The 26,858-nt window shown below is 36.7% G+C and overlaps 1 protein-coding gene across 2 annotated transcripts in view; it reads left to right on the forward strand.

Annotated features, from left to right (window-relative positions):
* Positions 1–26,610, forward strand: part of tmem145 (transmembrane protein 145) — a 36,968-nt gene extending 10,358 nt beyond the window's left edge. The window contains exons 2-16 of one of the 2 annotated variants that reach the window (XM_053612105.1): positions 1,781–1,855; positions 3,038–3,115; positions 3,394–3,480; positions 5,210–5,311; positions 7,061–7,145; positions 7,537–7,608; positions 8,427–8,495; positions 8,831–8,911; positions 13,763–13,841; positions 16,226–16,319; positions 20,819–20,991; positions 21,176–21,296; positions 23,999–24,184; positions 25,199–25,359; positions 25,927–26,610. In XM_053612105.1, coding sequence (XP_053468080.1) covers positions 1,781–1,855; positions 3,038–3,115; positions 3,394–3,480; positions 5,210–5,311; positions 7,061–7,145; positions 7,537–7,608; positions 8,427–8,495; positions 8,831–8,911; positions 13,763–13,841; positions 16,226–16,319; positions 20,819–20,991; positions 21,176–21,296; positions 23,999–24,184; positions 25,199–25,359; positions 25,927–25,948 — 1,485 coding nt within the window. In that variant the 3' untranslated portion in view covers positions 25,949–26,610. Of the gene's footprint in view, positions 1–1,780; positions 1,856–3,037; positions 3,116–3,393; positions 3,481–5,209; positions 5,312–7,060; positions 7,146–7,536; positions 7,609–8,426; positions 8,496–8,830; positions 8,912–13,762; positions 13,842–16,225; positions 16,320–20,818; positions 20,992–21,175; positions 21,297–23,998; positions 24,185–25,198 lie in introns of both variants that reach the window. The other variant, XM_053612104.1, reaches the window with a different exon arrangement.
* Positions 26,611–26,858: the final 248 nt, after the last annotated feature.

Here is a 26,858-nt window from a genome sequence, read left to right on the forward strand (position 1 = left end):
ATTTCCGCATCATGTAGTGACAATATGTTTCTTATCTTAGAAATATTTCTGAGATGAAAGAAAGCTATCCTAGTAATATTATCTACATGAGCATCAAATGATAGGCTGGAGTCAATAATCACTCCAAGGTCTTTAACTGCTGCACATGATGAAACAGAAAGACCATCCAGAGTAACCATGTGATCAGAAAGATTACTTCTAGCTACACGTGGGCCTAATAAAAGTATTTCTGTTTTATCAGAATTAAGTAGAAGGAAGTTAGTTAACATCCAATGTCTAATGTCCTTTACACAATCCTCAGCTTTACTAAGCTTCTGTCTGTCCTCTGGCTTCGCTGAAACATACAACTGTGTATCATCAGCATAACAGTGGAAGCTAATTCCATGTTTACGATTAATTTGACCTAGGGGTAGCATATATAAAGTAAAGAGCAGTGGGCCTAAAACAGAACCCTGTGGAACTCCAAAAGTAACCTCAGTACGCATGGAGAATTCACCATTTACATCTACGAACTGATAACGATCGGTCAGATAAGACCTGAGCCAGGAGAGGACTGTTCCCTTAATACCAACAACATTTTCTAATCTATCAAGGAGAATAGTGTGATCTATAGTATCAAAAGCTGCACTAAGGTCGAGTAACACAAGCAGAGAGACACAACCCTGATCGTAGGTCAGTAGAAGGTCATTTACTACTTTAACTAATGCTGTCTCTGTGCTATGATGAGGTCTAAACCCTGACTGATACATTTCATGAATGTTATTCCTATCTAAGTACGAGCATAACTGCTTTGCTACAACCTTTTCTAAAATCTTAGAGATGAAGGGGAGATTTGATATTGGTCTATAGCTGGACAATTGAGACGGGTCAAGATCAGGTTTTTTAATCAAGGGTTTAATAACTGCTAATTTAAGTGATTTAGGTACATAGCCAGTGCTTAGGGAAGAATTGATTATATTTAGAAGTGGTTCAATTACTCCTGGACAAATCTGTTTAAACAAACATGTAGGTACGGGATCTAGTATGCAAGTTGATGAATTGGCTGAAGAGATTAATGTAGCTAGTTCGGTCTCTCTAAGCGGAGCAAAACACTCTAAACATTGATCTGATATTGCTACATTGTCATGTAATGGGTTTGTTACAGTACTGTCCGGTTTTAATTTAATGGCCTGTATTTCACGTCTAATATTTTCAACCTTATCGATGAAAAATTTCATGAAATCTTCACTGCTATGTAATGATTGAGTGTTTCTCTCTGTAGTGGTTTTATTCCTAGTTAATTTTGCTACTGTGTTGAAAAGGAATCTAGACCCAGTTAGATTCATGATTCAAGACTCTATTTGTCAGATACACAATTATATACACAGTAACTAGCAGTGAAATGAAATGTTAGATATTCATTATTCATTTATTAAAATTTTCTTAAACAAAGATACGTGTGCATATGTGTTATTGGTAGGCTGTCTATAGCTAGGTGCTGCCTGTGAACTTAAGATTTTTATGTAAACATGTAAATATGCCCTAGATTGTTTCTTACATGCACAATTCCCCTTCTTTCCTTCCTCTCTTATTTCCTTCTTTATTTTTTTTTTTCTTGCTTCATTCCTTCCTTCTTTACTTATTTCCTTTCTTCCTTATTACATTATTTCTTCTTTATTTCCTACTTTTCTTCCTTCCTTCCTTCCTCCCTTCCTTCTGTAACAGTGGGTAGGGAAATGCTGATAGTTTGAGTGTATTTTGCCTCTCTCACGTTACTTATTCTACTCTCGCTATCTTACAGGACTGGGTGTTTCTGACAAGGTTTTGTTTCCTCACTGATTTTGGCAGACTGGACTTCAAGTTTCGTTACCCCAAGGTAAAATGACATGCAACACAGATGAAGAAATCTAGCTTTCTTTTGTTTCTTTTGCCTTTAATACAAAGTAAGGTTACAGGCAATGTGAAGCAAACTGTTTTTTCCTTTATTTCATTCTCACTGCCGTTTCACCACAGTACCACTGTTGTGTAACATGGCAGTGGTGCAGTAGTGATAGGATATCCAAGATTAGGGATGCACCGAAATTTTGGCTAGCGAAATTTTTTTCAGCTGAAAGAGAAAAAAGGGCCGAAAATATGAGCTGAAAAGAAAAAGGTTTTATGCTGCATCACGCCACATCTCAAATCACTTAAAGCATCGCGCGAGCTAATGTCATCAGCATGCTATCGAGCAAAAAGCGATCATGTCCGCGGTGTGGAACTGCTTCAAAGTTTCTGATAAGGACGTCAAAATAGCAATTTGCAGTCTTGAGGTTTCAAGAGGGGGTACTTTGCTTAAGTACTTGTCTATGTCAGGTCTGATACACCACCTGAAAGCACGACATCCAGTTCAATATGCAGAGTACAGCAAAGCAACAAAAGGTTGCAAACTACCACAACGACACCATCTGTCGCCACAGTGTTTGAAAAGGCAGAGGAATGTATATGTTTAAATTGTTTTATTGTTATTTTGTTAGTTAATTTTGACGTCTAATAAAAGTGATGTGAAAGTCATTGCCTTGTATTTTTTCAATTGATATTCATTCAAACACATAAAAATGATTAGAAAGCATATTATTTATACAATTATTCAAAAAAGGCAGTTCTTTTAAAATAACCTTTTTTTAAAGGTAATTTTCGATTTCTGACAAAAATTTTCATTTGGGTGCATCTCTATCCAAGATACATTATCACTACGCAGTGTATAGCACTGCTGATTATCCAGGTTCTTACTGTATGCTCAGCTATGCTGTTTTGTCAGTTAGTAAAACAGAAATTGGCTAAATTCCAGCACTTAAAGCGATAGCATAAGCAAAAATACTAAGCTGGGTAACAGTGCATGATTGCTTTTGGTCCACTTTAATAGCTCTCTTTTCCTGTATTCTTTACAGGAAGTCACTACACTGCCCCTCTTTATTTCTGTCACTCATTGGCATCTCTTTTTGCAGAGTACAGATAGTTTATCATATTGGTCTCAGAATGTCTACATTTCACTTTCCCAATCTCTGTTCCCTCCCCTCAGTCACACTGCTGTCAGAACATATTGCTCTATTTTGATGAAAGCTCTCAGTGGCCAGCTGTATACAAGAGGCCAGACAAGGTGAGGTGAACACTGATAGTGTATGTGTGTAGGTGTGTTGTATAGTGTATGCATGGCGAGATTCAGTTTAAATAAGAAGTATGCAGTACAAAGTGCTGTGTTACTTCCTAAATTACATTCTCAGCTCTAGTGCCCAAGTGCCAGATGTGTCACATACTGTACCTGAGTGAAAACGTCGTGTGGATGTGACTATGTTGACTCTTTCGTTCTTATCTGTTTTGATGAGAGATAACAGACAAGAGCTGTAGGTATAAATGATGTGTATTGGTGTATTGCAGGACTGTTATCAGAAAGAAGCAGTTCTCCGGCCTGAAAACAACCAAGTCATTAACCTTACCACCCGCTACACCTGGTCTGGATGTGTGGTAAGAAAATAGAGATTCATTTACAGTGCTGTCCAGAATTATGTGCACCCTTCATAGAAATGAGCAAACATTTTAGTGCATACATTATGGAGTATAAAAAAATGTAACGAAATAATTGAAACATTTTCCACTAAAATATTAAAGGATAATATTTATCTTTGTTCATTGACTACATTTACATGGACAGCAGTAATCTAATTATTGACTTTATTCTGAATAAGACAATATTCTGATTAAGGTGTTTACATGAGTCGCTTTTAGAATACTCCTTTCATGTACCCGTTTTACATGTTATAGAACATAGTTCGATTAACAGCACACGTCATTACGTCCCCACGCCACGCCGTCCAACGTTCTCTCCAGAATTTCACGTATTAACATACAGTTCGTCTTCGTTATGGTACCGTATACAGTTTTGGCTGTTTTTATAAACAGGTGCGGTTCAGGTGCGGTTAATTATTTGTCATGCTATACATGCTAATAGACAACTGCTTGAAGCCATGGGCTGCGTCCCAAACTGCGTACTTACCTTCTATGTAGTAGCCGAGATGCATGTATTTCGCCTATAGTAGGTAAGTACGCGGATAAGTACACGGTAAGAGCCGTGCTCTCTTTTTTGCCGTAAAACGGTTGAGCACTGCCGTGTGTGATTGTGTCCTTTCGCAAAATGCGGTGAAAACTCTCACACGACATTAATAGTGTGATAAGGTGTGTACATGTCTGTAATACACCTCGATAATGTGACTAAAACAGGAATACTCCACATGTCTTAATTCAATTTGTGTTTACTTCGAGTATGACCTTAATCGGATTAAGGTAATTAAAAATTGCTGTTTACATGGTAGTTTTTAATCAGAGTATTGTCTTAATCGGGTTACTATCGGATTATTGTTGTCCATGTAAACGTACTGAATGACATCATTGACACCCCTAAGGAATGTTTAAAATAAATGCAAACAAGTTCTCATTCTTACAAAATATTACTTTTATTTTCTGACAGTCTGTAGGTCCTCTGTTGTAGCCATTAACCATGTCCTGTTTCCTTGGCTGTATAAATATTGGTTGTACACATGTACTTTAAAATCTACTTTGGCATCCTTTTCCATGAGGAAAAATAAGAAATGTCAACAGAAAAGAGACAGATTGTGGTTAACATGGGCAAAAGTACCCGAATATTTCAGCCCAGAACTTGGGTGCGTCTGCCAGGAGGTTCAGACTTGACCCTAGATAGAGCTTTCTATATGATTATGTGCCAAACTTCCAAATCAACACAGAAATGGTTAAACAAGCACAAAATCAGTGTTTTGCTATGACCTTCTCAGTCTCTGTGTTTGACTCCATCTGACAACCTGTGATCTGAACTGAAGAAGGAAGTCCACATTCACAAACCTGAGAGTTTAAAGGAGCTTAAAATGTTCTGCATGAAGGAGTGGACCAAAATCCGTCAATCCGTAAATATCCCTAACCATGTTGGACATTACACAAAGAGACTCAGTGCTGTTATTTTCTCCAGAGTAGGCATCACCACTGTTTAAAAAAAATAAATAATAATTTGTTTTGGGGAAAACACTGTTTTAATTTCAGCTATACCGTTTCTGAATGTTTTAACTTGAGTATCGTGTATTTTTGCTCATTTCCATGAAGGGTGCCAATAATTCTACATCACTACGTTGCTTAGTTTTTAAGATGATGTAAGGTGTGAGGTTGTCTGTAATTATTTGCACCCCAGGTTGAAGAAGAGAATGGTGAAGAAATTCTCAGCTGCGTCGGAGGGCGTAGCTTCCGTTCAGTCAGAGAGAGGTGGTGGTACATTGTGCTCAGCAAGTGTGGGGTGAGTGCTAATTTAGCTTTTCTAACATACTAAACAAAACTGCTTGCCCAAAATTAACCTTATGAAATATACAGCATGTTCCATTTGGAGTTATGATTTAATTTTAGGGAAGTTAAATTTTAGGGAAGGGGAAAGGATCATACTTGAAACTCCTCTACCTTCCTTGTTAACACTAGTAGCTGTTGCTCTGTGAACTCCGGATAACCTCCAGAATCCCTCCTCATACTCGTGCACATATCAGTAACACTGATTTTCTTCATAATCATATGCATATGTTGATGAATACCATCCACCCTTAAATGACCAAGTGTGTTTATGGAACAGGTGAATTACATATAGTGACACTCTCCAAACTCCAAAACTCACAGAAAGATGAAAATGACAAAATGCTGATTCAACCCAAGCTAGCCCAACCCCCCCGCCCCTCGATTTTCTCCGTACTCAGGTCTCCCCTATCATACAACAGCTGCTGACTAGGAATGGTGAAGGTTATGACATGCTTCCTCTGAGACACATGAAGCCATCCAGCTGCATCTTTTCGAACTGCTGCTCATGTTATATCACAGGGAGGAATTACAGGCAGGAATATCAGAGGGAGGAAGTAACACATTCGGAGGAATGCGCTATCCACCCCCTTCCACATACTGTAAGCTCACAGACGCCCATGATTGGCTAGTGTCGCTGTGATTGATTTTTCTCTCTTGCTCTACTCTACACAGATAATTGTTACACCATCAGGATTACAATTCGCAATGTATGGCCACTCTGGAGCCCCCATGATTGGGCTCCTTTCACTGAGAAAAGGATGCATTTTAATGGCCAGTGTTTGGGGTCCTGTTGCAGTCTGATAACTAAGACCACCTTATGTAACTCGTGAATCAGGAAAATCCATTAAAGGGATACAGTTCCTATATGGTTTACACATATAAACCTGAATACCCTCAAGTGAAATCTTTGTTCCATTGTGCTAATCCATCTTGTAAACAGTAGTAAATGAAACAAAGTCAATATTTGCTGTGACATAAAAATAGTAACCTCCAGTAGAATTTGTGCAGGTTTTTAAGGAAATGAACTGTAAGCTTTGTTGAGCATCTTGCAGAACCAGTCACAGTTCTTCTGGAGACTTTGCACTCGCTTCTTAATTTTGCAACAAATCCCAGCAGCCTTCATTGTATTTTTTTTTTTGTCTTTCTTTAACGACATACAAACATTTTTCTGTAACATTTAATTTTGTGCTGGTGAACTAATGTTTGGGAATCTAAACTGTACTGACTCGATAATGTAGAAGTCATAACATACAAATCTATAGTATAAGTTTGTACTAAAAAAAATAGGGTGCCTGAAATGTTTGTACAGTACTGTATATCAAAAATATATGGGAAGAAACTTGCTTTTTTTATATATATATACCGTACGTCTCAGCGAGAAAAGATCGGCTTGTTGTCAGTTGTTCCCAACTCAGCACATTTCTGTTCGAGCCTTTGATTCCTTGCTGTCCTGAGCATCACACCATCTCTATCCACACTGCATTTGACAGTGTATGCTTCATGCTTTTTTACCCTTTTGATAAAGCAAGAGGGGGATTTCCTACTAAATGAAATCAAAGCGTATCGTCCTTTTTTATTTTCAAGCTTGCCTCAAATCCTCTCAAGAACTTGAAGGTCTGATGCTTTGAAGTCCTTTATAGATGATCTCTTTGTGTTGTGAATATTTGTCAGCCTCTCTTTCCTGTTTCTCTCACACTCACAGGGCGGAGGGTTACAGCTGGAGTATGAGATGACACTAACTAATGGGCAGTCTTTCTGGAAACAACATTTTTCTGCAGATGAGTTTGGTGAGACATAAGGAACGGTGTTCGCGTGTTAGACCTAAGTGAAGATGTTATAATAAAATTAAATGTAAGACTTATACGTATGTGAAATAGTTTAAGTTCATTGATTTTTTTTTATCATTTCCTTATAGTATAATGCAATGGTATGATGTTTACTTCAGACTTGAATGCCAACATGTCAGAAAATGTTTAATGTTACTGTCAGAAAAGGTTTTTTTCCTATAATCTATGAAATAAAATTATTAATAATTGTTGAAACAGCCCACAAGTGTATCATGAGAAATCTACATATGATTAATGTGCAATATTTCATTTGTATTAAGTACAGTACATGTGTAAAACACTTTTCTTCACTCACAGTCACTTTTCTTGTTCCATTTCTTTTGTCTGTCAGGAATTCTGGAAACAGATATCACCTTCTTGGTCATATTCGCCAGTGTATTTTCTCTCTCCTGCTATTTCGCATGTGAGTTCATGTTAATGAATTATTAATGACCGCATGAAACGGAGCAACCTAGTTTGTATTGTTTTGTATAAGAATATTTCTGATTATACCTCAGTGCTGTTGGATTCTCACATCTGATCTGTTAGAAGAGACAGCAGCTCTGACACTAGTGCTGCCTGTAATTCAAATCACAGATTTATATTAATGCTCATGTTTTAATCTGTTATCGTTCCTATGGTGACGCACAGGGACTTAGATGGTCCATATAATCTAAGATTAGTTATAAACAGATTTAAAAAATTGGAATATAACAAAGAAAAATGTATAATCGTTGATATGGTGAAGTTTCTGTAACTACACATTTGTTTAACGTTTATGGAATGTTTATTTGTTTAGCATTTATGGAATGCTCCAATGTGAGCATTTTAACGGTCAGTAAGTTTTCACCAGAGGAAAGTTTTCAGGACAGATGACTTTGCGCTTTCCATTTCCTCTACAACACGACAAATTGCTGGGTGTTTTTTTTTTGTCTTATTAACTTCAAGAGAGTGAAAAGAGAGAGACTGATGAGGAAACGAATGTTTATTGCTGCTATAACATAAGTTCCACAGCATTAAATGTAACTATAAATAGTTAAAAAGCATGACTTCTTGTTCATGTTGTTAATAAATAAAAATTTGTAATCCTAGGCAAAATGCTGTGGTATAAGAGGAATAAAAGGTTCATCTCACGTTGAGATGTGCTGCTATAAGATTTGGAAAAGAAGTATTGGAGTGTTTTATGTGTCTGTGCCTATGTTTCTAATCTTTTTTTTTTGTCTCTCTCTGTAATTCTTTTAGATAACCTGAAAGGAAGACAGCTGCTCCATACCACATATAAGATGTTTATGACTGCAGCTGGAGTAGAAGGTGAGAACAGGAGATCTGTAACTCATGCTGCTGTGCTACTCACACACTTATCTTTTATGACATTTTTATATTTATCTGTTTACTACATATGATTACTGCTATACTTGGACATAAATATAACCCTAGCCTTAATCTCAGGAGCAAAAGTGAATCTGTATCATCAGATAATACTGTCTGTATTTCATTAGATCTACTTTCCAATATTTATCCCCTTTGATTTTCACTCAGCCATTGTTCCTCCATCATTGATTTCTCACTATGTCTTCTTCATTTCCACCTTCTTTTGTGTTACTTTTACTATAGCTTTTATTGTCCTCCTATGTTTTTCTCCCCAGTTCTCAGTTTGCTCTTCTTTTGTATCTATTGGAGCCTGTATGCCAGAGATGGAGTGGGAAATGGGTGTCTAAAGATACTTGGTGAGTGCACATTTAAGAGTTTGAATAATCCTATAATATTGTGTAGGTTAAATATGAGATTATTCTGTGGTAACTGTGGCTAAGAATTTACTCATTAATGATACAAATCCAGACTTCTTCAGAAATGGATATTTGACTGCTGTATCCTGTTGAATATTAGAAACTGATTATTGTAACATCTGTATAAATTAGGATGTGTTTCGTGTAAATTAGATGTATATTCGGGTAAATGGGGGTGTGCCCTATGACATTTGACATTTAAATAATGGACTGTTGGGCAGGAGCTTGTGTTCAATGAATCTGATACTGAAGCTTTTTCATCACTTACTTGTTTACTTACCTACTTACATACTTACTTACTTACTTAATTTTTACTTACTTACTTACATACTTACTTACATACTTAATTTTTACTTACTTACTTACATACTTACTTAACTAACTTATGTTACTTACTGACATACATAATTTTTACCTGCTTGTTATTTACTTACTTACTAATTTACGTTCTGACTTACTAAATTTCTTACTTACTAACTTATTTTTTACCTACTTATTATTTATGTACTTAGTAATGTACTTTCTAATTTACTAACTTTTGTTACTTTACGTATGTATTTACTTAATTTTTTTACTTACTTACAAAATTTCTTGGTTACAAACTTACTTCATTTTTAATTACATACCGTTAACGTTCTAAGTTACTTACTAACACTTTCTTACTAACATACTTATTTTTTTTACTTACAAAATTACTTATTATTTAAATATTTACTTGCATACCTTTTTTTTGCTTACTTACTAGGGGTGTAACAATACATCGATATGGATCGAGGTATCAATCAAATAACTAAAGATCTGATGTATCGATGCAATGCGTAAACATTGATGCATGTAGAGCTGCAACAACTAGTCAATAAAATCGATAATAATCGATTAGGAAAATCATTGTCAACGGATCTTATTATCGATTAGTTGGTCTGCGTGGCACGGGGGAGATTTACTCATTACGTTACTTCTGTTCCGAAGACACGCTTCAGGAGTAAATACTAAAGTTGTGTCCCAAATGACGTACTATACACTTACACTATGCTCTAGTGTCTAGTGTATGAATTTTAGAAACGTAATATCGTCTCAAATAGAACACTAGCGGGTTTTTAATAACCAGAAGTATAAGCCGCTTCTCAGTCAGTGGCGCATGACGTCATACGCACGTAATCCGACGCCGCTAGCCAGAATACCCAGAGTCACCGACAATGACTTTCTTCAGTTTGCTGTTTGTCAACGTTAACTTTTATTCCCAACATGACTTCAGTCACCATCAGACGAAGTCGAAATCGTCACGTGACTGAGGAAGAACGTCTGCTAAGGCAGGGGTGCATTTTATGTTAAACACCACGGAGAAGATTTATAAACTCTATAAAGCGGAGTTTGTGTAGCACGGAAGCATGACAGCGACTCTGTCGCGAGTTGCTTAAAATGTTTAGTTTAATTTAAGTTTTTTGTCATTATATGCTGTATCAGTATAACTTCTGTTGTTTATCATAACGGAAGTGATGTGTTAATAACGAGGCCGCGTTTTGCTCCTCACGCACGATGCAGACGAGGTGATACACAGTTTAGCGCGAGTAAGATTTGTAACGTCTCATTAAAACACTATGATCAAAAGTAAACACAAGTAAAATAATATGTCTAAAGGTAGTGAGTAACAGAAACCATAAGGTGCAGTGAAAGTGAGTTTTTATTATTAATTTAGCTAAAACATAATGCATACGTATATACTAATATATATATATATATATATATATATATATATATATATATATATATATATATGTATGTATATATATATATATATGTCTGTATATATATGTGTATATATACATATATATATATATATATATATATATATATATATATATATATAAAGTATGTATGTATTATATTTTCTGGTGTGTATCTGTGTGTATTATGTTCTTTTCAGTCGTATATAATTGGACAAACAGTTGTGTAAAGTTTTAGTCTGAAGTTTATATTTGTAACACTCAGTTTGTGGATTCTATTTTAAATAAGCGAAAAAATGGTACTGAAAGTTTGCCTCCCCCAATCCGATTAATCTATCAATCGAAAATAATAATAATAATAATAATAATAATAATAATCAGCCAACTAATCAATTATGAAAATAATCATTAGTTGCAGCCCTAGATGCATGTATAATTTTTAAGATGGACCAGCCGGAGTGGCTCATCGGAAGAATTGGGAGAATTCCTGGTAGGCCGCTCATAAGTTGGGCCGGCGAACATACCACTCGCCTGCTTTCTCTCCATGCCTCTCACACACACAGAAAAATCATATGTTACATTATTGTGTGACTGATAACTAAAGTAACTAATTACACTACATTTATATTTAAAGCAACACATCAGTAACTTTATACATTAAAATGGGCTATTTTCTCATGTCACTTGGCTCGGAGCGCTCTCTCTCTCTCTCTCTCTCTCTCTCTCTCTCTCTCTCCCTCTCTCTCTCTCTCTCTCTCTCTCCCCCTCTCCCCCTTACACGCACAGACACAAGCCCGTGTACCCAGGTCGTTACCAAGGAGATATAAACAAACTGTCGTCACATGTCGTGGCACGAGGTAGCTGCCAAAAAATACTTCATATTTGTTTCACTGCAAACGAACATTTTTTTTCATAATGTTGTAGTTGGACTTTTTGTAGCAGAAAACAGTACTCAGTATGTTATTTGTTATTTATCTTTATATTTTGGTTGAAACATGTCAGTAATAAATATAACGAGATAGTAAAGATTTAACGGTCGCTTCATCACTGTGAAATAGAAATAAAATTTTATATCGATCGCAGGCCCCTGAATCGATCGAATTAAAATCACATGGTGGTAGTCATTGAGGTATCAGCAAAAATCTAATCACTGGCTAAAAGAATGGATATTAGATCGTATAATCATGAAACTCAAACAAGTGAAATTAAATTGTTAATTAATGGTATATATTTTTTCTGAATCAAGTGCAGGAAAAAATTATGGAATCACTCAATGTTGAGGAAAAAATTATGGAATCATCCACAAAAAAAATCACAATTAGTACTTTGTTGCTCCTCCTCAGGCTTTTATGATTGCCTGAATTCTCTGAGGCATGGACTTCACTAATGAAAATCAATATTCTCCATCAAGCTGCTTCCAGCTTTCTCGAATAGCTGTTGACAGAGCAGCTGTGCAGGATGGAGCCTTGTCATGAACCAATTATTTTTTTTTCACCATAAATTTTTCAATCGGATTGAGATCCAGACTGTTTGCTGGCCATGTCGTTGAGTTGATATGCCTTTCCTGAAGAAAAGCTTGAACACTTTTTGTTCTGTGGCAAGATGCAGTATCATCCTGAAAAATGATTTTATCATCACCAAATCTATTTTTTATTGATGGAATGAGAAAAGTGTTCAAAATTTCAATGTACACCTGTGCATTGACAGAGGTCTCCCCTGGTCCTTTACCTGACATGCAACCACATATCATAAATGAGTGGGGAAATTTTATAGTTTTTTTCAGGCAATCATCTTCATATGTTTCAGTAGAACGGCAGCAGACAAAAGTTCCAGCATCATCTACTTGGCCAATGCAGATTCGTGATTCATCAATGACTATCACTTTCATCTCTTTATCCAACTGTAACCTTGTTTTCTTCTGTTTAGGTGTTAGTGCTGGTTTTCATTTGGCTTTTCTATACATAAATCCCAATTCATTTAGCCGATTTCTTACAGTTCTGTCACAAACACTGACTCCTGTTTCTGCCCATTCGTTTTTCATTTGTTTGGTTATGCATTTTCTATTTTAAAGGCATATCGCTTTGAGTTTTCTATCCTGATGCTTTGACATCTTCCTTGGTCTACCTGTAGGTTTTCCTTTTATAACCTTCCCATTTTGTTTATACTTGCACCAAATTTTAGACATAGCTGACTGGGAACATCCAACATCTTATGCCATGCTCCGTGTTTGATTTCCTTCTTGAAGGAGTTTTATAATCCCTTCCATTGTTTCAATTGACAGCTCTCTTGTTGGGGCCATGTTTCCTTTAAAAAAGTCCAAGAATTTGATCTGTAAGCTCTATGGTAAGGTCTGTAAGCATTCTCTTTTAACTGCAGACTAATTAGCATTTTTAGATTTGTGCTGGTTTTTGTTTTAGAAATGCAAATTACAAGGTGATTCCATAATTTTTTCCTCTACTTGATCTGGAAATAAATATACCATTAATTCAAAAAATTTCATGTAACTTGTTTATGGTATGTTTCAGGAAGCCAGAATATTTGTTGTCATATCTGTGATTTGTTTATTTGCTACAAAGTAAAAAAGCCAAGTGAGCGTCCTCTAAGTGTGGCGATTCCATAATATTTGCCAGGGGTTGTATGTTATTTATGCTTATGATTAATGTAGAACCTATATTTTTAGAGAAATGTTCATCTGTGGCGTGAAAGAGTCTTATGTAAGGCTAGTGAGAAATTAGTTGATGGTTGACATTTTATAGTCAGCCCAAGAGTTATTGCCACCCTTCAAGAGAAAGGGTATTTGTGTAGAATCTATTACAAACAATGATTCAGATTGGTCACTGAAACATTTACCTTTACTCTGACAAAAAATTTAAATAACAGTGGTTTCTCATTATAGTTTTACAATCAACTACTAGACTTCAACCTCTGTAATGTAAAATGGATGAGCTGCACAAAAGAAGCCCTTTCTAAGAGCAAAGCACAAAACACATCACCTAAACTATCCCCCTCTTTTGTTCTCTCTCTCTCTATCTCTCTCTCTCTCATATCCTCTCTTTATCCACCCTAGGAAAAATACTCTTCTCTGTTAGTTTCCTGGTCTTCCTCCTGATGCTGATTCTCTTGGGGAAAGGCTTCACTGTCACAAGGTAAAGAGTCTCAGCTTCATCATATTGTGTGCTACTGTATTTAATAGCATAGTGTGAGTCTACCCCTAGCAGGGCCATGCCTTCAAGGCCTTTTATTCCTAATCATTAATTCTTGGACAATAATTTCCTTGCATTCAGTGCTATGATGTTACGGCCGCATTCTTTACATTCTTCAGTACAGTGAAACAGCAAATGTAACATCACAATGAGCAAATGGCAAGAAACAAATGAAGAAATATTCTGAGCACTGCTGTGTCTCTGCACTGCTGTACACAGTGTTTCATAAAAGTAAAAAAAAAAAAGTAAAAATAAGTAACAGCTTTATAATCTTCTACAGCCTCCCAGTCCAGAGTGAGCTCAGGAGTTTACAAGCATACAGTACATCATCACTATTTCATCATTTAAAGATTATAGCTAGTATCATCTAGTCGAGCTAGTTGAAATTCTGTAACTAGTATCAGCTAGTTGAACTCAATGCCACGCAGGGTCCAAAGACTGGTGTAAAGGGCAGTATCCTTGCTCTTTGTATGGAATGGCTACAATGTTCAAACACAATGTCAGACAACCAACCGGCGAGCTAACATAGCTAACATCAATATCCCCTAGCAAGTTTGTTTTCACAAGATTAGCATTGTTGATTAAATCACTAAGAATATGATAAATCAATACTCTTAGCTTACTACTGTAGCGGTTCTCTAGAAAGATAGATATTTGATATGACAGGAGGACATGCAGACATTTAAAATTTTCATATATGCAGACTTTTAGTCCCATTTTTTGTAAATTCCTGGGCACTAGGGAGAAAAGATTCATCCATCCATCCATCTTCTATACTGCTTATCCTTCAGGGTCATGGGGAAGCTGGAGCCTATCCCAGGGAGCATCGGGCACAAGGCGGGATACACCCTGGACAGGGTGCCAATCCATCACAGGGCGGGGGAAATGATTCAACAGTTAATAAACTGAATAGTAATAGAATAATAATTCTACATAGATTATTTTAAGGGTTTTAAATTATATGGTACTTAAATTAATTACTTGCCACTGAACAAATATAAAAACAATCATTAGCTAACTGTTTGATTCCTCGGAGTGCATGTAGAGTACTAAAAAAAAGACCGCAGCATCAGTACTCTGGAAAAACTGGGAAGTGTTTGTGCAATGAGCCCATTCACATTAATCCTCTTATGGCTATGTGTCCATTTACAGTCGGCTCTGTAATTATTGCTACCCTTGGTAAATATGGGTAAAGAAGGTTATGGTTGTGATTTAGCTTGGAAAGAAATTAGCTTATGTCCACTCTTAGAGCAATTATTAAGAAGTTTAAAACAACTGTAGCTGTAGTTAAAATCTAGAAGAACGACACAAGTGTATTTTGCCCTATGCACAGTGAGCAGGATGGTTAGAGAGGCAAACATTTTAAATGAAAATCTGTATCTGCAAAGAAGCTAAAAATTGGTCATGGCTGGATCTTCCAGGAGGACAACAATCCAAATAAAAGACTCTGGAGGATCTGGAGAAGTGCTGTATTGAGGAGTCTCAGATTCCTTGCATTATAAGACAGTCCATACAGGAATTTTTATGATTGTTTCAGCCAAAAAAGCTTGATTTTTTCTGTGGCTTTTTTTTTTTTTGCTGTTTTTTTTTTTTCCAGGAAACTACTTGAAATGCACGAAATTGTTTTGCATGGACTTTAGCAGTGATGTTTGTTGGCAAATGAGACCTTTTTAGCTGTACTCATGTTTCACGTGAATCGAAGAGGGCTTTGGCTGAATGTGCTTTATGACGTCTCATGGCGTGTTGTGATGACATCACACTTGGCCCAAATCTGCAGAAAATCTGCAGTAATTCTTTTAAACTTGCAAGCTCCTGGAAATATCGTGGAGTTTCCTTAATTTTGCGTTAATTTCTGCGATTGCAAAATTGCAAAATCCTGGAAGGACTGATAAGAGAAGACGCAGCGTTGAGAAGTGGGATAAAAGGACTAATCGCAGGGGTGGCAATAATTGAGACACATGAGGTTTGGTTAATTTGGTTAAGTTATATTTTAAATGTAATTAGTTCAATGAAATGTTAGACCCATCTTTACCAAGGGTGCCAGTTATTCTTGGACTCACTGTATTAACATGCACAAAAGATAAGAAGTTACCTTTCATCCATTACCTTTCATATTTAGCAGGATATGTGGAAAAGTTTAATGAGGCATTTATCCATCCCTCCATTATTGTCAAAATTTGTCTAGCATTAAATTGTATATTACAAAAGACCTGTGCTGATACACGGGACAAAGTAACCTCGTATTCATTCTTGCAGTATCATCCTGTCCATCTCTTTAAAGCTCCTGAAAAACACACAGTAACTGAATCTCTCTGTTTGCCATTTAGAGCAAGAATAAGTCACAGTGGCTCTATCAAGCTATCTGTCTACATGACCATCTATACAATTACCTACATCATCCTCTTCATATATGAAGCTGAGGTAATAATGACTCCTTTTGTATAACACTCATTTTAAAGTATTACATTTTGCATGCAAAATGAAGAGTGTGAAGACCACAAGTGTTTATCCAGTGCAGTGCATAAAATCATGAGATTTACTCAATATTCACATTAAACATCAGATTGGGGAAAAGTGGGATCTCGGTGGCTTTAGTGGCATGATTTCTGATGTCACGTGGGCTGGTTGAAGTATTACAGAAACTGCTGAACTCTTGGGATTTTCATGCACAACAAGAGTTTACTCGAGTAAATGGTGAGAAAAGCAAAAAAACAAAAAACAAAAAAAAAATCCAGTGAGCGGTAGTTCTGCAGGTGGAAATGAGAAAGGTCAGAGGAGAATGGCTGAGAAGAAGGGTTCGATAACTCAAATACCCACACTTTACAACCGTGGTGAGCAGAAGAAGAACATGGGAATTCTTAGCAGTGGAAAAAAATAATCTGGAAAGGTTTAATGCCAAAGCAAGAATTCGAAAACGGGAACTAATTTAATGGAATAAAATTTTCAGGAGTGTTGTTTTCCTATGCATTCACATTTGGTTCTAAACGTTCAGCTCTTGAATCATCCTTGGTAACGTTGTCGATATATTTGTATGCTGGTCTGAATCCCACTACCCAAAGTTAAAATCTTGGAGTCCTGGTTTATCATTTAGTAAATGTAAATGTCAGCAACTATTTTATTCAATAACTTCTCGGATTTATTTAGTAACTTCAGTGAAATTAATATGAAAGATGTGTGGGTACAAGAGAGAAGAATGTAAATCTGGACCCACCGACAGATCCCATTAGTTAAATGGGTTAAACACAAATAACACTATCCGTATGCAGTGGAAGGGAGACACTACAATTTGTTATTTGCTTCTGCATCTTGGAGATATTTGCACTTATGATTAATTTTCCAGTTACAGTTACAGTATTAGTCATTTCTCAGATGCCCCAAACATTTGTACTTATCAAAAAACTGCTGCTGTGACTATAAAATTTTTGCAGTGCTCATAAACCTATATTATACTCATATTAAGATTCCTCATACCTTACATTCTGTATATTTTATCACAATCAGTACTTTTTGCCTTTTCTCAGTGACTTGCGACTTACTGTACTGTAAAATCCTATTATCCATTGCCATCCAGAGGAGAAAGTTCTGCTATGGCTCATCTCCAAGGAGTTTTCCCCTTGCTACTCTCTCATTTTGCCTTGCATATTAGAGAGCTACTATAGATCCAGATTTCTGTAATGCTGCTTTGTATGGATACACTATATGGCCAAACATTTGTGGACACAAAGCCATCACACCCATATTTGGTTCTTCCCCAAACTGTTGCTACAAAGTTGGAAGCACACAGTTGTATTAGATGTATTTCTGTAATTTCCCTTTGCTGGAACTAAGAGGCCCAAACATGGTCCAGCATGACAGTGTCCCTGTGCACAAAGTGAGCTCCATGAAGACATGTTCTGCCGAGGTTGGAGTGGAAGAACTCGAGTGTCCTGTACAGAGCCCTGACCTCAAACCCACTGAACACTTCTGGGATGAACTGGAACACCGACTGCGCCCCAGACCTCCTCACCCAATATCAGTACCTGACCTCACTAACATTCAAGTGACTGGATGAGCACAAATCTGTATGTACTTGATGTACTACATCTCCTTTCCAAGCTGAGCCACAGTCTTGCATACTACTTACAGAAGTTCTGAAGAACATTCTTTTCATCTGTGTGGCACAACTCATCTTAAATAAACATGGACTTGGATGTGTTGGCTGTTTTTATACATTCAGCACGCAGTCTTTTTAATTAGGCCGTGACAGTTGTCATGTCCTCTTTGGTCTACATTCGAAAAGGTGCCAAAGGTGTTGATGGATTCCAACTAACACCTTTGGTACACCGCAACCATAATACAGTTGGTTACAACTTACAATAATTCAATTCAATTCAATTTTATTTGTATAGCGCTTTTTACAATAGACATTGTCTCAAAGCAGCTTTACAGAAATATCAACACGGTATACAGATATTAAAGGTGTGAATTTATCCCAACTGAGCAAGCCACTGAGTGGCGACGGTGGCAAGGAAAAACTCCCTAAGATGTTTTAAGAGGAAGAAACCTTGAGAGGAACCCGACTCAGAAGGGAACCCATCCTCATCTGGGTAACAACGGATAGTGTGAAAAAGTTCATTATGGATTTATATGAAGTCTGTATGGCCTTAGGAGCAGCCGTAGTCCCAGCAGTCTGGAATTAGAGAAGATTTGAGCTCCATCCAGAGGCAGAAAGTATCTGGATCTCTAGTATCTCCATAAATTCGTGTGGGGCTCGGCGAAAGGAGAGAGGGAGAAAAAAGATTATTATGACTGCGAAGTAGTAGAACAGAATCTAGTCAGGGTAGGCTTGAGTAAACAAATACGTTTTAAGCCTAGACTTAAACACTGAGACTGTGTCTGAGTCCCGAACACTAATAGGAAGACTGTTCCATAACTGTGGGGCTCTATAAGCGAAGGCTCTTCCCCCTGCTGTAGCCTTCACTATTCGAGGTACCGTCAAATAGCCTGCATCTTTTGATCTAAGTAGGCATGGCGGATCATAGAAAACCAAAAGGTCGCTTAGATATTGTGGCGCGAGACCGTTTAGTGCTTTATAGGTTAATAATAGTATTTTATAGTTAATGCGAGATTTCACTGGGAGCCAATGCAGTACTGATAATATCGGTGTGATATGGTCGTATCTTCTAGTTCTAGTTAGGACTCTAGCAGCTGCATTCTGGACTAACTGGAGCTTATTTATATTCCTACTGGAACATCCAGACAGTAAGGCATTACAGTAATCTAATCTAGAGGTGATGAAAGCATGAACTAATATTTCTGCATCATGTAGTGACAATATGTTTCTTATCTTAGAAATATTTCTGAGATAAAAGAAAGCTATCCTAGTAATATTATCTACATGAGCATCAAATGATAGGCTGGAGTCAATAATCACTCCAAGGTCTTTTACTGCTGCACATGATGAAACAGAAAGACCATCCAGAGCAACCATGTGATCAGAAAGATTACTTCTAGCTACACGTGGGCCTAATAAAAGTATTTCTGTTTTATCAGAATTAAGTAAGAGGAAGATAATAAGCATCCAACGTCTAATGTCCTTTACACAATCCTCAACTTTACTAAGCTTCTGTCTGTCCTCTGGCTTCGCTGAAACATACAACTGTGTATCATCAGCATAACAGTGGAAGATAATTCCATGTTTACGAATAATTTGTCCTAGGGGTAGCATATATAAAGTAAAGAGCAGTGGGCCTAAAACAGAACCCTGTGGAACTCCAAAAGTAACCTCAGTACGCATGGAGAAATCACCATTTACATCTACGAACTGATAACGTTCGGTCAGATAAGACCTGAGCCAAGAGAGGACTGTTCCCTTAATGCCAACAACATTTTCTAATCTATCAAGGAGAATAGTGTGATCTATAGTATCAAAAGCTGCACTAAGGTCGAGTAACACAAGCAGCGAGACACAACCCTGATCGTAGGTCAGTAGAAGGTCATTTACTACTTTAACTAACGCTGTCTCTGTGCTATGATGAGGTCTAAATCCTGACTGATACATTTCATGAATGTTATTCCTATCTAAGTACGAGCATAACTGCTTTGCTACAACCTTTTCTAAAATCTTAGAGATGAAGGGGAGATTTGATATTGGTCTATAGCTGGACAGTTGAGACGGGTCAAGATCAGGTTTTTTAATCAAGGGTTTAATAACTGCTAATTTAAGTGATTTAGGTACATAGCCAGTGCTTAGGGAAAAATTGATTATATTTAAAAGTGGTTCAATTACTCCTGGACAAATCTGTTTAAACAAACATGTAGGTACGGGATCTAGTATGCAAGTTGATGAATTGGCTGAAGAGATTAATGTAGCTAGTTCGGTCTCTCTAAGCGGAGCAAAACACTCTAAACATTGATCTGATATTGCTACATTGTCATGTAATGGGTTTGTTACAGTACTGTCCGGTTTTAATTTAATGGTCTGTATTTCACGTCTAATATTTTCAACCTTATCAATGAAAAATTTCATGAAATCTTCACTGCTATGTAATGATTGAGTGTTTCTCTCTGTAGTGGTTTTATTCCTAGTTAATTTTGCTACTGTGTTGAAAAGGAATCTAGAATTGTTTTTGTTATCTGCTATTAAGGTGGAGAAATAGATTTTTCTTGCATCGCCAAGAGATTTCCTATATTTCAGTAGGCTCTCCTTCCATGCTGTTTGAAATATCACCAGTTTGGTTTGAAATGCATATAATGCATATAATATTTATTTTGTGTGAACATTAACAACTTACTTTCTCTACTTAAAAGTTTTTGGGAATTGAATTTTGCTATTATCCAACCATTCAGATTCTATAGACATTTTCCTGTTGTTTTGTAGTCTTTAAGAAAGCTTCTATTTAACTGAATGCGACATTCATGTTAGAAATATGTGTGTATAGTATTTTGACCCAGGTGAAGTACTATATGCTTATGACAGTCCTGCTGGATATGGGCTGATGAGCCTCCAGCTGCTGGCATATGTGTGGTTCTGCTATGCTGTGCTGGTGTCTCTTAAGCATTACCCAGAGAAACAGCCATTCTACATCCCTTTCTTTGCTGCATACACTCTCTGGTGAGTGAAAAAGAAGTAATACATTTTCTCTGAACTATAATTGTCAGAATTGTCACAGTTGTCACTACAGTGCTGAAATCGCAGTAGATAAAATAGGAGTACATAATATCTTACCTCTGCTTAGTATAAATCTTTAAAATGGTTTATAATGTTATAGTATTTCTTACTTTTATTTTTCTGGCAGGTTTTTTGCTGTACCAGTCATGGCTCTTATTGCCAACTTTGGCATATCTCGTTGGGCCCGGGAGAAGATTGTCAATGGTATTCAGCTCGGCATCCACCTCTATGCCCACACTGTCTTTTTAGTAAGTTTTCTTTTTACAGAGAACGATACACTACACTATATCAATATAAAATCCCTGTAAGTTTGCAATAATAATCAGGATTTAAATATATGGCAGTAAAGTTTTTTGTTTTCTTTTTTCTATATACCTTTATTGCTTGGCTATTTCACAATTACATACTTGAATGAATCAATAAATGAAGTATTTGTAATGTTTGGGTCAGGCAAGAGATTGGGCCACAGCCATTTAGGAACAATAGTGAGAGGGGGCAGAGTGGTAGGAGCACTTCACTAAATTCATTCAGCCTGTGCTTGATTATCCTGAAGGGAAATGAAGGGAGCTTGTGGAGAAAGCAGTACTCCATTTACACACCTTGGCAGCCAGTAGCTCTCATCACTACATATAGCTGAAGACTCAGGGAAGGGTTTCATAGAGAACGTCCACATTTGAATGACTTTCTGTCCTTGGACAAGCTCAAGTCCCCCTCAATTATGTTCGACTACCTACTACTTAAGCGCCATGACTGCCAGCTCCATAAACTGTTAAGAAGCCCTCCAGCCCATCATCTCGCACACTATACCTTCCTCAAGACAACTCCACACAGACTCTCCTGGTGACCAGCTGAAACAGCGTTCACCTGCCTGAAGAACAAATACATAATTTCATCATCCGGGCCCAGATATCCCTTTTCCGGTGAGGGTGGACTTCTCTGTCCTGCATTACGTACAAGAGCTTATTGGCAATGGAGATCATCACACCTCCCTTGACGCTGACTATGGATGTCCTCGTCTCCATTTCTCCTGAAACATTTAGACATTTTGCCTAGGTGTCCAGGTCCACTATTGCTGTCCTAGTTTCACTCTATGAAAAGGCATGTAGTGCCATGTACATTTGTTTCGGATTTGGCCAGTCCAGTCCCGTCATAGGTCTGCTCCTTGACTCTGTTCCCCTGTTCTGTAATAGAGGTTTAGACCCTTGTTTGTTTTTTTTTGTTTTTGTTTGTTTTGTTTTTTTTACAGTTATGTATTATACTTATTGAACTGTCTCTGCCTGTCTTTGGACCCCTACAATGAACTCTGTTGCATAAAATAAAAGCATGCTGAGAAGGCTGCCAGGTTTGTGGTGGTGTTGGGTGTTTCCATGGCAATGTGTGTTTGTGATGGTTTTTGGATCAGGTTGGTATAAGTTCTGTAAATTATTGTATTTGAATGTGAATACACTTGATATGCAGTCTGTAGCTGGTAAAATGTTGCCCAGTTCTGCAGAACTTGTAACACTGACTTAAGAGTGCTAAAAGTACTGAAAAATTTTTCAAAAAGTGAACTTGGAATTGAAAATGCTTGCAAAAAATCTAATGTAGTCATGTGGAAAAATACATACACCCTATGGATTTTTGTAACACTTTTTTTTTTTTTTTTTTTTTTTACATATTTGGACAAGCAAACATTTGATCATTTTTGAAACCATGCCTATTAATAAAGTCGATATACTTTAACAGAACCACAAGGAAAATTTGATTTTTCAATCATTTATTCAACAGAAATATCAATAGACTTTATATTCTTCTGTGGAAAAAGTAAGTGCTCCCTTGGCCTCAGAAGCTAGTATTGCCCCCTTTAGCAGACATAACTTCTTGTAGGTGTTTTGCATAATTGTCCAGCAGTCTCTGACATCAGCTAGCTGGAATTTTTTTACCACTCTTCCATCCAATATTCTTTCAGATGCAAGATGTTTGAGGGTTTTCTTGCATGTACTGGCCGTTTCAAATCCCCCCGCAACATTTCAGTGGGATTCAAATACAAATTTGCCTGTATGCTCATTGGCAAACTGTAGTCTTGCTCTAATGTTCTTTTTAGACAGCAAAGGCTTTTTCTTGGCACGGCTCCCATGCAAGTCAAATTTGTGTAATCTCTTTCTGATTGTAGAAGCATGCACTTTGATACCAACAGTTGCAAGGCTTACTAACAGATCCTTTGATTCAATTTTGGGGTTCTTGGAGACATCAGATGGTCTGCTCTTGGACTGAATTTGCTGAAATGGTCAGTCCTGGATAAATTGGCAGTCTTTTGAAATCTGTTTCAGATTTTGTAGATGATTTTTCTTACAGTAGAATGATGTATTTCAAATAATTTGGACATCTTTTTAAATCCCTTACCAGACTCATAGGCATCCACAGCCTTTTTTCTGAAGGCCTTACAGAACTCTTTAGATCTTAGCATGATGACACCACACACCTCAGTAACAAAGAGAACACCAGACACTGGATACGAGAGGGGTATAAATAACACAAATGCACTCCTGAAGCAGGTTCTGATCACTGGCACCCAATCTTGAACACCTGATTCTAATTTTTTGGATTTGAATGTGTAATAAATGTAAGGGTATACTTACTTTTCCCATGTGACTGATCTGTTTTTTGTTCATTTAAATTGTAAAAATTACAACAAAATGTCAATGTTATGTGTCATTTGATAAGAGTGTATCACCTTTATTTACTGTTTCAAAGAGGCTCAAATGTTTGCTTGTCCAAATATGTCAAAAAAAAGCCAACAATTTCCATGGGGTGTACTTATTTTTTCACATGACTGTAACTTGAAAATTTTACATTGCATTTGAAATGACATTTATTCAATACTAAAGAAATACTGCGAGGTAGAATTTTACACTTTTAACTTAGCTTTTTTTTCTCTGTGTGTCCCTTTTTGTCAATAATTCTCCTACAGGTCATCACGCGTCCATCAGCAGCTAATAAGAATTTCCCTTATCACGTGCGAACGTCTCAAATTGGAATATTACTGTCAAGCCCTAAAGAGATGGGGGAAGAGAGTTTCCCTCATCATGCCTATGGGAACAGCTCCTTCCTGGGAGACTCTCAGCCTAACTTCACTGAACTCTTCTCCATCCAGTCAGTGAGTGAAAAAACAAATAAAATAAAAAAATTAATTGCAGAATTGGTCAAATAGGCTCTGGAGGGGCATTATCAGCAGTTCCAAGAGACGATTGTCCCTTAATCTTCACTCATAGACTTCATATGTTCAATTCAATTCAATGCAATTTTATTTGTATAGCGCTTTTTACAATAGACATTGTCTCAAAGCAGCTTTACAGAAATATCAACATGGTATACAGATATTAAAGGTGTGAATTTATCCCAACTGAGCAAGCCGCTGAGTGGCGACGGTGGCAAGGAAAAACTCCCTAAGATGTTTTAAGAGGAAGAAACCTTGAGAGGAACCCGACTCAGAAGGGAACCCATCCTCATCTGGGTAACAACAGTTAGTCTGAAAAAGTTCATTATGGATTTATATGAAGTCTGTATGGCCTTAGGAGCAGCCGTAGTCCCAGCAGTCTGGAATTAGAGAAGATTTGAACTCCATCCAGAGGCAGAAAGGATCTGGATCTCTAGTATCTCCATAAATTCGTGTGGGGCTCGGCGAAAGGAGAGAGGGAGAAAAAAGATTATTATGACTGCGAAGTAGTAGAACAGAATCTAGTCAGGGTAGGCTTGAGTAAACAAATACGTTTTAAGCCTAGACTTAAACACTGAGACTGTGTCTGAGTCCCGAGCACTAATAGGAAGACTGTTCCATAACTGTGGGGCTCTATAAGCGAAGGCTCTTCCCCCTGCTGTAGCCTTCACTATTCGAGGTACTCGAATATGTAACTCCTACAGACAGTGGTAGAGGCCTAAGGCCCTATGAAGCAATTCTTTATTTCAAATAAAGCAATTATTTCAAATCTCCTATTTAAAAATACATGCATTATTTCAGTAAGGCAGAAATAGCAGAAAATTGTAATCAGTTTTATAGTTCTTGTATAATTCTTAGATGTAAATGTTTTGCTAACAATGAGTATTTATACGAACAGTGGTTATTTAAGAGTTCTTCCTGTTGTTGTAAGTATTTCTTTTTTCTAATCAACAGGTCTCCGTGAAAAATATCAGTGAAGCCATGGGATGGAAAGGACAAGAAATGGCTCTGAACACTGAGCAAAAGATCATCACCACATCATCACCAGTCGACTTCTCAACAACCTTTAGTCCTGCTACGGCACCGACCAGCTCTGCTCTAACGCCTCCTCCAAGGTTATCCTCTCATTTTACTGAATATTTCAGCATGCAGGGCAGAACAGTCTCTCAAGCATAATGAAGTAGACTTAGATCTTTGGGAATCATCCAAGTCAGCTTTTCAAGATACAAAAAGTGTCAACGTGATATGTGGAAAAACAGAATATTACATTTGTCTTTCTGCAAAGAGGATGTGCAACAGGATTTGCAGCAGAGATATTAGGAGGAGATATGAAGTGCTAAATAAAAAAGCAATAAATATTCCAGCCAGATTAAGGTGACTCTTGAGAGGACATTTTGGTTGTACATAGCACAGTGTATTACGAATGTAAGATATTCAGTATGCAGAGTTTTAAGATACAGATATTTTATGTGTAAATGTATAGAAGTGTACGATTTTTTTTTTTTTAAGTGTAAATAGGTCTTTTTGTTTGTTTGTTTACATGCTTATTTTCCAAGTGGTGCTGTTAATATTTGCATTTTCATGCCATTTTTATGTGAACTGAAATGGAGTATTCAAAAGCAATGGCAACAATTAATTGTACAATCTCATGTTTTTGTTTGTTTGTTTGTTGTACATTATAGATACAAAATGGATCTTTTTTGAAAAATGTTCTACATGCGATTAACATAGGTAAGAAGATCTGCTTAGTATGGGGAAGAAATACATTATTGCCACCAAAATAATATCTCTAGTTCAATACCTGCAATAATTGCCTTTAGTATTTTAATGCATGTTGCTTGTATACTACAGTAAAATCTTAAATTCATTTTTAGTTTTGCTCTTTGGTGCACCAGGAGCAAGCTGCCTTGTAAAACCCACATATGACCAGCTCTCATTCAAGTCCTTAGGCAAGAAATGGCAAAATAGGAATAATAGGCACCTAATTATAAAGGCAGTTTAAAAGTATTAACTCAGTATTTTAATAGGTTACAGTACATTTGTGGATGTCCATTTTTTGCCTTCTGTAATAGAGATTGAGATATATTTACTGCATGTCAGACAATTCAATACATGGTTATTGGTGAGGTTATTTGGCATAGTGATGTAACTCTCCTTTAACTGAGACTATGGCACATTTTATGTTTCACAGCAGATTTTAATTAAAAAAAATTATTTATGTATCTTGGCTGTATTATTTAAAGACTTTAATGTTTGTATTTTTATTCTGATTTTACTACACTTTGGAAATTCGTACTCATATTTAAATAGGCTATTTATTTATTTATTTATTTTATTCGTGCGTCTTAATATTTTAATATGTTGTCTCTCAGTATAAATAGTTTGCAAAGCTAGCAGTCTTTAAACTTTAAACAACAAGCAGTGTACTGGTTTAAAAGGGAAAAACACTTATATGTTTTATGTTTTATGTTTGAGATGATGAATGAAGCATTTTACACTCTCCTAGGCCTTCTCCAGTCCAATATGTTTCTTCTTAACTCCTTACCTTCATCAACAAGCCTGAATAAATTCAATTTACAGTGTAAAAGAATTCTTTCCCAATAAGTTGAACCGA

Source organism: Ictalurus furcatus, chromosome 23, assembly GCF_023375685.1.
Source record: "Ictalurus furcatus strain D&B chromosome 23, Billie_1.0, whole genome shotgun sequence".
In the NCBI taxonomy this organism is placed as follows: domain Eukaryota; kingdom Metazoa; phylum Chordata; class Actinopteri; order Siluriformes; family Ictaluridae; genus Ictalurus; species Ictalurus furcatus.